General features: G+C 39.3%; 1 protein-coding gene across 5 annotated transcripts in view; it reads left to right on the top strand.

Moving 5' to 3' along the window:
• RPS6KA2 (ribosomal protein S6 kinase A2) overlaps positions 1-12,135 on the top strand; it is a 282,442-nt gene that overhangs the window by 233,130 nt on the left and 37,177 nt on the right. For all 5 annotated transcript variants that reach the window (XM_071430770.1, XM_071430768.1, XM_071430778.1 and 2 more), the window contains 2 exons: positions 2,172-2,236; positions 9,981-10,083. In XM_071430770.1, coding sequence (XP_071286871.1) covers positions 2,172-2,236; positions 9,981-10,083 — 168 coding nt within the window. The remainder of the gene's footprint in view (positions 1-2,171; positions 2,237-9,980; positions 10,084-12,135) is intronic.

Raw genomic sequence — 12,135 nt, 5'->3', positions numbered from 1 at the left:
ATTCTTTTCTGAAGATTTGCTTAATGTAATTCTCTTCAGAGTAACTCTGTTGGTTTTGTCTTTCTGTTGGCATTGATAAAATCAAAAGGAATCTGCCAAGGGAATCTTGTAGACTTCAGAGTGTGCATTGAACAAAAATATGCTAGGGAAGTAATAGAACAAGTCCTATTCTAAGACTTCTTTTCTTGTTCAGTACCCAAGGACCACAACTGCCTAGGGGCATGTAAGAACAGGATAAACATATGTTGCTTCACCCAAATTTTCTCCTACCCCCTTCCTGCTTTAAGGTCAAGCAAGGGGTTTCCTGAGACTCTTGTGGTTTGTCGATGAAGTAATCTTCAACAAATTTCTTTTCAACAGACTTTCCTGGCCTCCCCATGAACCCATATAAGTATTTTGCACCACATCATCTTTTCCAAGTAATTCCACATCACACAACTGTCTGTTTCCTGAGGAAACATCTCCAGGTTCTTCTGAACCTCATTCCTGTTGGCATCATTTAGTGATCTGTTTTATACTTGCTCGGTCATCTGTTCCCAGGCTGAAAAGTCCTGACTTACTCAGTCATTCCATAACATTCTTTGTTGGCCTTCTTTGATTTTTCCTAACTTTAATCAGTATACCATTTTACAGGGGAGTATGTCAGCTACAATCCATACTGTTGCAGAAATGCTACAGACTTACACAGTGACAGTGCAATGATGTTGTCACTTTTGTCCTCTTTTTCTAAGGTTTGATTTCATGTTGTGTTTGCCTAGAAATGTCTGTCTGTCATAACTCACAGACTCCTCACTGGGGATGATCACCTCTGAGCACATAATTTTGTATTGCAGGCTAGGATTGTTCATCCTCATGTGCATCACTTGTGTTTGCCTGTAGTGAAAGATTACTGGGATGGGGAATTAATCAGGAGATCATCCCTCTTTGCTGTTTGCCAGCAGGCCTGACAGCAATCCTGCATGTTATGTTTACAAAGTGTTTGCTTCCCGTATCCACTCATCAGTGAATGTTAAGCAGGTTGTAGGGAGCAGTTCCTGATCATTGCATTTTGACAAACACTGATAACAGTCTTGTACACAAGGAGAGCAGACATCACATTTTACCAAAGCTTCAGTTGACAAGGCCTTTGTAAAGCTGCTTGTAATGTTGATCTTCCCAAAGTACAAATATTGTATAAAAAGCTGAGTCCGCTGAGGTGCTGAGTGCCCCTTGCAAGGTGCTTAGGAATCCCAAATCCTCTTGGTAATCAAAGTTGCTCAGCATGCTTGAAAAGAAGTAGGCTGGGTATCCTTCAGGAACTGACTCCAGAATTGCAGTGCAAAGCCTTTGCTTCCAGAGTTTAATTCTCCTTGAAATTAAAGTAAAAGGTGCTAATAATAAGGTCAAATCCCCACAAATGGCATTCTAAATCCTCTCTGACAGTTCTTTTAATTATTACTGAGTACCAGTTTGGTTCTGTGACAGCACTGAAGCAAATAAATTGAGCTAAAGGAATAAAAAGTCAATATTCAGTGAAAACTTAAGGCAAAAGTAATGAAGGAATTAGATTCATTATCAGATCTCAGAAGACTTTCCCAAAATTCCCTACAGTAATGTAACAGAAATTTAGTAGTGAAGGAAACATAACACTGAGTGATGATTTTGGTACTCTTTGGTACTGTGAAGAGGGGGAACCTAAAACCCTAGCTTACCTCAAATCATTTTGGAGCCTTTTGGCATTTTGAGTCTATACTTGCCTGTAGTGCAGCTTTCTGTGCCAGTGGAGAACAGTAGCTAGTCAAGATTTGAAAGTCAGTGTGGATAGAAAAGCTGCCACTTTTTGTGGAGCCTTGCCAGAGTATCGGGATACCCTGGGGCCTTTCCTGACCTTGCTGATGCAGGCACTCTGCTGTGGCTAAAATCCGCTGCCTCACCCAAAGCCTCAGTTAGAGAAAAGTAAAAGACCCTTGTCTCATTAATGAAGTCTCATTAATGAAGTGCCCTTGTCTGTATCTATGGCACTTTATATGTGATGGCACTTGCACCAATCAGAGTTTCTTGACTAGAACTGTTTAGATGGGGACTCACTTTGTCAGAAAAAAAGGGGGGATGGGGAGGGAGAGTGGAGAAGAGACATCATGCAGCTCTCTTATAAGCATGACTTAATTTTGATTCTTTCATTCTCATCTCAGGTGCTGGATTTGATGGAGTGGAAGAAATTAAGCGTCACCCTTTCTTTGTTACTATAGACTGGAATGTAAGTGGAGCAGCATTATTTTATTTTTGGCTACATTTTTTGAAGACAAACTGCCATGCTTAGGAAAAGGATTACTTTTTCTATCATAGAGAGCATAACACAGAGGAGTTAGAGCTTTTTCAGTGGGTGCCTCTGTCTCTCTTGCATGCATGTTGGCACCAGTACTCAAAACTGGAGCAGTTGATCAAATTAAACATGATTCAAATAAGATATGTCAGATATGATTAACAGAAAGGTAAACACAGATTTATTTTATTGCTATCAGCTACAGCTCATAAAGGTGGTGGTGCAGATTATCTGAGTACTTGATTTAGACTCTTAAGAGGTTAAATCTCACAATTTCAACATCATAATTGTTCAAATTAACTTATTCTTAGACAAACCTGAAGGCAAATATTTTTCATTCTTGATCTGGACATTTGCCGGTGCACCAGAGCTGCTGTTTGCCACATCCCCTGGCATTTTCTAGTTTAATTTTATCTAACTTGTGTTATGGTATTTTTGTGTCTCTTCAGTATTTAATGCATTCACTCACAAGTGCTAGTACAACAGGTAACATTGATGCAGTTCTTACCAGAAATTCTGGTAAAACTGTGTGAATCTATGTGACAGAGCCATTCTCAAACTGCTGCCCAGGACTTTGCAGTAAAGCTAATTTCTCTGTGAGAGAACACTTTGTGGTCCCAGGTAGCCTTTGAAACGCCCACAAAGCCATTTATTTTCAAAAAACTCATTACAAAAATCTAATTTGGGTTGCATGTTGAAAAGTTGTCATGACTCATAAACATGTTAGAACATAATTAATGAAGGTGGGTTTTGAGACTTTCCTCTATAGTCTAGCTGACTTTTAGAGCCATTAAATATGTTGTGAAGTCTGTCTTTCCTTCCTTTTCTGTTTCTTACTAATAATGAGATTCTGTATGAAAACTTTACATTTATGAAAAGAGTAAGGGAAAATTTAAAAAATAGAGAATCCAAAGATTTGGTTGTTGATTATGATAATTATTAAACACTAATATTAGTATCAATAACAATAATATTATTTTCTGTATTCCCTCAATATCTCCACAGTCCTCAGCTTTGCAATCAAAATATAAGTCAGATAACTACATCTTGATGTAATAAGAAGCACTATAACAGTGAGCGGGTTTTTCTTCTGTGTTTGCTAAGGGAGCAACTCACTAACTCATCATAAATAAATGAGGCTCTGCATCTTGGAAGGGTTTTCAGAAAAGTCACTTCTGTCCCATGAGAATACTCAACACCACCTTCTGTCATGATAATTGGTGATTGTTTCAAGCTCTGTTCTTCAGGGAACAATTTCATGCCTGTCCTAAGGAAACTCTACTGTCCTCCATCATTTGAAAAAGCTCTTATGGACAGGAAAATATCTACCACGAAGAAGATAGGTATGCTTGAACATGCCTTGGGGCTAGAGAGGAAGGTGGATTTAATTGCCTTTTGATGTGTTATCCAGGCCTCTAACTCTGCAGTGAAATATAGCTGTTAAAATCCATTTTAATCCAACATAATTAGTGCTTATTGCACTCTCTCGGAGACAGATCACTATTACACCGATCAGCTATCATCTTTGTAATATATTTCCTCATTTTATTCTAATTTTGTAATCACTCAAGGAGATCTTGGGAGGCTTATCTTGTTCCAGAAGCTGCAGTACTGTCTGTATTTCTGAGCAGTGTGAGCCTGGCCCTGAGCTGAAGCCAGAACTTTGACTCTCAGTAATCATCCAGCCAGTTGTTAACATGTTGTCCATGTGCAGAAACAGAACAGGGTCATAGAACAGAAATGGATCAGACATAGATGTTTCTATCTATAGCACTGATCTCTGTACAGCTGGAGGAAAAGAGTCCCTGGTGCCCTCATTTTGTTCTCCCATAACGTATACAGAATCTCCCACATCAGTTTGAAGAGATTCAGCAAACAGCACTGTTGAGATGGAACAGAAATGATGATTTACTTTATGCCTTGGCAATATAAAGACCTCAGAGAGCAAGAGGCAAGCTCTTTTGGAGAACTTCTGTGGTACCTTAGCAGCTGTGATAGACAGGACTGCTGTGACTGAGAGCACAGAAAATTTCAGCAATTGTAGTAAAACAATCCTCCATCAAAAGCCCCCTTATGATGAAGGGTAAGAATGGCTTAGTGTCTCCTAGAAATGCAGTGAGAAACAGGTTTACTTTTAAGCATCATTTTTCCTACAAGAGCAACATAATAACCATGAACAAAGCACCAAGTTGCATCATCTAATTTTAAAGAGAGATTCAAAACAGAAATGAGTTAGCTTTTTCCTTCTAAGTCATATGTGATGCTAGAACTGCAAATGGAACCCTGTGACTCAGGCTTTCCTTTCACAGTATTTTCAGAGCTGTTCCCTTGGGGTTTGGATTGGAGCTGGTTATTTTCTCTGTCCCTGAAGTGTGTACCTGTTGGGCAATCAGTTCCCATCCTTTACTGTCTTCAAACAGACACAAATAGATCCAATGTCTGCTTTGGATGAACACCCAGTGGCAATGGCACACACAGTGCAGGAACAGTCCCTGTCACCATGCTGCAGATGTTGCTGGTGCTATGTGACCACTGCATGCAGAGGCACCAAGGGCAATCCTGGAAAACATCCATGTGGCTAGGGAATCCTTCTCCTCCTGGCCTTCCCCAGAAGCCATTCCCATGTTCCAGGGTGCCATCCTTCAGCAAAATTGCCAGCCACTTTAGGTTTAACTTCTGGCTAACTTCAGCACTAAATGAACTGTGGACAATCTGACACAGAATTTTTTGCCCAGACTTAAATGGTGGCATGAGACTTTCTAAGACTCACATTTTTACAGCTGTTACCCTGTAACAAAGCCCTAAGTTCCCACTTTCCAGAGTGAAAAATAGCTGGAGGTTTCTGCAACTATCAGTCTTGCTGCTCCGAGGCATTTAACAGGCACCATGACGTAAATTCAATAGATCTGTTGTTAAATGAATGGACTGTCTTTCATGATCAAGGCTGGGATGCTCAGGAGAGAGATTAGATGTCCAGCTCCTTGACAGTTTTACCTGCTTATTAACCTTGCACCTCATTTTCTTCTTAAGACAAGCAGACCCAAAACGAGTTGACCTCAAATAATTTAAGTCATTGGCTCTGAGAAAGCACAGTCTGGTTCCTGATTTTTTTACTACTCTTTCTTCTTTCCAGACAATGCATAATGAATTTCTGGCTTTTCATTGAAAATGGAAGATGAAATCCCTTTTTGCAGACTCCTGTCGGAGGAGTGGGCTATAAACAGTGGTTTTTGTTTGGATGACAGACTAAATTGGAACTAGAGCAAATGACATGCTTGAAAAGGATTTGTCAAATGCAACTGAGGAAAGGAGTGGGAAGAAAGTGGCTTCCAGTTCTTGTTCCTTTAATATTAATCAGAGATCAAACTGAACTGAAACTGTGAATTATTTAATTGCTGATTTTACCAACAGCAAAAAATTAATCCTAGGATCTGAATTCTGCTAGCTTTCTGTCATTTGCAGGCAATAACACTGAGTCATTAATCTAGGAGAGGACAAGAATTTCAGAATGTAGTTCATCCTTTTGTCTACTTATTGGATTTGCCATGACAGGTATATGTATCAAGGGAGTTTGTTCTCACGCTACAAGTGCACCACTGTGGAGGGCAGCATCTTTCTATTTCTAGAAGGTGTCTAAGGAATAACTCAATGCTTCATCAAAGAAACTCAGTTGAGGAAATGACTAAATAGTTTTTAATGAAATTAAACCATTTTCTTTTTCTTGATATTTGCCAGGGACACGTACAGAGCATTTACATCTCTGGGGTTTTTAGGAGTGTGTTTTTTTAAAGATGATGAAAAATTAACTACTTATAAATAAAAGGAGAAGGAAACACAGTGTTGCATTTTATTTTATTACTAGTCTTTCTTGTGTATTACTTAAGTTCCAGCTGAGGAGGTGTTCAGATGAAGATCATGCTAGAGATGTGGCGATATATTTTTAGAAAAGGTCAGTGGCACCCGGATGAAAATTAGTTATTTCAAATAAAAGTGTTTTTGTCTGAAATCAGAAGGAAAGTCAGTAGAAGCTTGTAGTTTCTTAAACTGCTATAGAAATGGTTTCTAGTTAATTCACAGGTGCTTATTATGAAAGTCTCAGGAGGACATGAGGGGTTGATAAGTAGTCAGGAGCATGGATATGTTTCCAGGTGTGAATATCTAAGTCAGTGTTTTCTTGAAGCCCATCTGCCTTGTTCTGTGGATTATGCACTCCCTCAGCATAGCCTCTGGATCCCACAACACTGTGTGTTCTACAGTGATTCTTCATACCTGTCAGTCACATTTTTCTGTGCTGAGTCAATGCAGTTTAAACTGTGGCCGTTTTAAAAAAAACGGTGATGGAATGTGGGAGCTTTTTCTTTACTGGGAAAGAGAAATAAATAGTATTCTCATAAAAACATTAAGGGCTAAGGAGTTGAGTTCTCCTTTATGGATTTGGAAACAATGTGGAAGAAAAAAAATCCTCAGCTTCTTATACCTGTGCAAGACAATGAACATGTAATGTATAATGTATAATTTCAGCCTGATATTTAAATGCTCCAGTTATCACTATGATATACAAATTCTATTTTAAATAGGAACAATAGTAATAAGATGCCCCCAATAAAAATTGCCTAATAAGATCCCCCAAAAGAAAAAATTGGATATCAAAACTGGAATTTAAACCAGGAAAACTGGGACCCTGTTCCCATTTAAACAGGTGATGGAACTCACTGTAACTTTTGCACACAGTACTAGGATTACCATGACTTAGAAAGTACATAACTGCTTAAACTTCACCAAAAGTTATGGACAGCCTGAAGAAATGGTTGAAGGCAAGAATTAAAATTTAGTTTGCTGTCATTTCCCACTCTGGTTGGTTTTTGCCAGAAGTCACAGTCAACATACATTATCCCTGAATAATTTGGGGACCGTGGTAAGAGATAATATATTCATACATGTCCTAAAATTAGAAGTATTCTTGAAACATCCAGAAGGATCTCAAATCCTCCAGGAGATTCTCTATGTGTATATGAAGCAATGGCTGTGATTCTTACTATTTGTTTAGATCAGCTTGTGCCACACTGAGTTTTGCAGTCTACAGGATGCAGGTTTTTAAAGGAAGAGGTGCTCTGCCTGCAGCAGCCTTTGTGTTAAATTGTGTTGGGCTGCTCTGTGGTTTAGGGATTTGGCTTGGGTGGCTCACTCAGAGAACTGGAGCCAGTGTGGGATGGAGAAGTCCATAGACTCTGCTTTTCCTGGTCCTCAGTGATTTCTTTTAGGTACCCTATGCAAGAACTTGGGGAAAAAATGTTTTAGGCAGCTTACCTCTTGCTGTTCTGTTGTCTAATTTCTATCACAAGTGGGTAAGGACATGGAAAAGGGAGTCATCAGGGTTGTGCTCAAGGGGAGTGCCTTTCACTCACACAGGCAACTTCTTTGTTTCCATCCCCTCCCAGAAAGCAAATTCATGAGTATAAATCTTTTGATGGCGTGTGACTCACGATGAATCTTAAATCCTTCCCTAGTAGTGGAGGATGTGGGTTAGGGATTCAAAATACAAATGTAGCTCCAGCAGCACTTAAGAAACTACAGATGGGGGAAGGAATTAAGAGGCCAGAGAGAATATGGTTACGATAATGAAAATAGAGTGCAATTCCTGAATGATGTACAGCTCTGAAGCATTTTCCAATTTTTGGACCTCACAGGATGACCTGTGCAGTTAATTCCGTGAAGAAGCATGTGCGTGTGACCCTATTGCTTTCTGCAGTAGTGAATTAAGACAAATAAAAGGGATCTGGGAAGTAAATAGCTTTCTCAAGGTGAAATCCTAGCAACAGAAAACCTTCAGTAGGTGCTGAGTTCTCTTGTAAAGTTCTGTGCAGGCAGAAAAAGATGTATGTTAATTACTAGGTTGATACTGTTCAGCTGATGAGTGACACTTCCTGCATAAGATTGCAATTGGCTTTTAATTATTTGGAAGACTGGCTTTCCATTGTGGCTCACAGCAGTTATTCATCTCCTTTCCTCTCTGAAGACATGGAGCAGTTTTACGCAAGCAGGAACTTTTTATGGCAAAATGGCCATTAATTATTGCAGAGTCATTTTCAACCTCACTGTTTCACTTTCCCAAGGAATCATAACTCAACCACAGATATATCCTTTATGTTAAGGCTTATGTTAAGGCTAATACTATGCTACAGAATGTTCTCCTTCAAGAACCTTTATTTATGCAAAATCATGAACCTTTATGCAAAATCAAATTCAAACTATGGTGATGGGTATATATCTTAGATTTGACCACATGCTTTGTATTAAAGAAGTTAATTCCCCAGAAAATTCACAGTTAAAAAGAATCTTCCTGCATGCAGGGAGCTGGAAAAGCATTTAGAAATATCCATTAAACATTTTGAAAAATCAGCTCATTAGGAAGTTGTTTTAAGAGCTAACCTAAAAATACATATTGCAAACAGTCATAAAGTTGAACTCTCCAGTTCTTATCAAGACTTGAAAGTTTGCATTAAATGTTGCATTTATGTTCAGACATGTTAATTATGGGGAACTGTCTGTGGCAATTAATTCAGCCTTTGAAACCTGAGAACAAAAGCTTTGGTAGAAAGGAGATGCTGTCTAGGGACTGCAACACGGGGCAGGGAGTCAAACTGGAGCTCTGTTCCCCATGCTGCCATCAGCATGATGTTTGGTTTTGGCCATTTCAGGCAGAGACAATGCAGAGATGGCTGAAATCAGTAGGGCTCTTTCCATTCACCTCTACAAGCTTTGGATCAGATCCAGACATCCTTACCTCAGTGTGCATGTCTGTGTGTGTATGAATGCTTGAAATGGAGCACGGGGTAGCAATTTCTTAAAAATCTCTGAGAATGAGTAGAAAGGCCATGAAGTCCCTCATAACAAAGGCAGGATGTATTGGGATGAACTTGTGGTGCGTGTTACCGAGGTGATCCCCTACATGACTCCTCAGCCAGCAGCAGAAACTCATACACCTAGCAGTAGTTACCTGTTATATACCTTCCTGTCTTTTGTTTTTTGTTTTGTTTCTCACTTCAAGCCACACATAGAGCTTCAGTGTGGTTCCCCACCCATCCACAGTGCTTGCTCCCTAGCATTTTTGATGAGAATTTCATGTAATCATCAGCTGTAAACCCCTTTCCCTTTTACCAGATATGCTGAAAGAACAAGTCTCTTGTTTAGGTTGTAAGGACCAGGCAGCCAAGTCTGTTGCTCAGCTCAATCTGGCAGCACATCAAACACATTTCTGGTTCTTGACAAATAGCAAATGCTAAAGCAGTCATGGCTTCCTAGCAATTCTTTGTGCTGGTTGCCATTACTGTGCTGCTGAAGTTCCCCTGCTTCCTGCTCTTACCATTGCACATTCCAGTCCTGCCCTTAGACCGCTGAATTTCCAGATACCCCAGCCTGAAGTACTGTTCCAGCCTTTGGGCTAAATTTTTTGCCAGGAACATTTGTGTTTATATTCAGGATTCCAGCAGCTCAAATGTGTGGGGACCATCCAGGGCACAGATTTTAAGCCAAGTGATAAAGCAAGAGCCAGAACCACGGCTTCATCATCCTTGTCTGTCTGTCCTGCAAGGATGGCATTGAGCTGAGGGAGGACACCCTAAAGAATGCTGAGAGTGTGCACAGCAATGCTGATGGTGGTCTGTTTTTCTCCCTGTAGAAACTGTACAGAAAAGAAATCAAGCCGCCTTTCAAGCCCGCGGTGGGGCGGCCAGAAGACACCTTTCATTTTGACCCAGAGTTCACATCTCGGACCCCTACAGGTTAGTAAGGTGGCACGTGGCTAATATATCTTCTCAGTTGGTAAATGCATTCTTCCTTTCCCCTCTCTAGTCCAACACAGTCTAAAAGTCTGATCACCTGTGGCATTACAGGGTTTTGCCATATCCAGTAGGAAGCAACTGGCTTTGTTTTTCCACCAAAAAAAGCTCATAAGTATTTCACCAGCTTCATATTAACTTGTCTTCAGGAAGAACAGATTTCACATTTTTAAAGGAAAAAATAACTATTGTTTTGCTATTTTATTACTCATTTTTGCTTAGCTGAATTTAACTGTTTTAAATTACCTTGGCTTCAAAGAACTTTGTATCTTTGCAAGCTAGTATGTAATTATGTATTGCATAGATGTTTTATTTAATTATGACATCTCACAGACTGTGGACTATTGGAAGTTAATGTGTGGTTAAAAGAAATGAAGAATCATCAAATTCTCAGGTCAGCAGAGTTATGCCAACAGGAAATTTGGCCCACAATATTTGGGAAATGCTTGCAGATAGAATATTGTTCCTGTAACTTCTATTTCCTAACAGAAATACCATGTTTTGTACACTATATACGTGAAGGTGACTGTTGCATAAAATTCAATCTTTCCACTATTTTAAGTGGAAAGCAAGAACATCCATAATGTCAGAGTGGTAATCCCACTTGTTATGGTGCCTCCTCCTAGACATGAGTAAGTTACATTACATTTCTGCCTCTGATGTACCTGTTTATACTTTCTAAAGTGTAAAAATTGAATTAGTTGTTATATGTAAAACACTTTGAAGGTGGTAAGCACTGTAATTGTCACATAGTATCATGGTAATAAGAAAGTATAAGGTCTCAAGCTTCAATCCTCAAATTCCCCTAGAACTGTTGCAGTGAGAGGGAAAGATCTGAGCTTTCATAATGAAAACACCTACATTATAATATGTGAATCAGAGCTGAGGCTTTCTGCAGTTTTTGTTCAGGCTTATCATGACCTGCACCATTTTTTCTTAAAACTAGCTCAAACTTCTATTCAAAGCCTGGCTCAGATTTCCTTTCATGGGGTTTGAAATAACGGTATCTAATCCTAATCTTTCCTCAGTCAGTTCCTTTTTTTTTTTTTTTCCAAGGATGTGCTGATTTTTACAAACTATGAAAATACTACATTCTTGTTTTTTCAACTGGAACATCCACCTGTCTCCAGTATATGTTAGTCATGTTCTGATATTCCTATTCCACTGCATAGAAACATGATCTTTGGTTTCCAGACATTTCACGCATCTGATTTTAACTGTAACTTAGGTTTCAGAAGCACTAATTTCTCTGAAATATTTGAGACTGCAAATTAGTCTGGTCTTCAGGGATGTGTGCTCTGGTGCTGCCATGGGAAGTTTCACTGATGTGCAAAGAAGCATTAAAAGTTTGGATTGCTTTGGAAGTTAAAACTTCATTGCTTTTACTGATGCCTGGGGCTATATTTTACACTCTACATGTTACTACTGTTGCCTAATTAAATTTGTTATTTGTTATTTCCTACAAGACACTGACTTGGAAGGTTTGTTTTGGGGTGGTGGCAGGGGTGGGGAGATGGCTGGCCTCAATTCTGCTTTGGGCTACCATGGATAGTGGCTTGAGAATCAAATTTCAAAATCAGTGTAATTGGAAGTGTGAATCCATTTACACTTTCAGAATGATGGAAAAACCCTGGCAGACTGGCAGAATACTTTGCAGCCCCTGACTGTTGACTGGTTGGGTCAAACAAATTGGGAAGAGTATCACAGATGTGTGCTCACGTTGCCAATGGAATAGAGCAATACCCTTTTTTTTTTAAAATTTTATTTTGTCTATCAGGACAAAATAAAACTAACAAACAAACTAATCCTGTTACTGAGAACATCCTCAGAGAGAAAACATAATAATTCCTGCTTCACGATCTTGCAGTTGTGTTTTAATGAAGCTGTCAATCACTATTTTACACTGTCTTTATGAATGAGTTCTCCTGTCTGAAAGCAGGTTTATGTCAAAGTTTTGGATACAGTAAATCTTGTCAGTCCTGTGATTTGCTGTAC

The sequence above is a fragment of the Agelaius tricolor genome, unplaced genomic scaffold, assembly GCF_023055355.1.
Source record: "Agelaius tricolor isolate 1412-34295 unplaced genomic scaffold, bAgeTri1.0.p SCAF_1, whole genome shotgun sequence".
In the NCBI taxonomy this organism is placed as follows: domain Eukaryota; kingdom Metazoa; phylum Chordata; class Aves; order Passeriformes; family Icteridae; genus Agelaius; species Agelaius tricolor.
The sequence above is the reverse complement of the archived record's forward strand: the minus strand, read 5'-3'. Positions and strand labels throughout refer to the sequence as shown.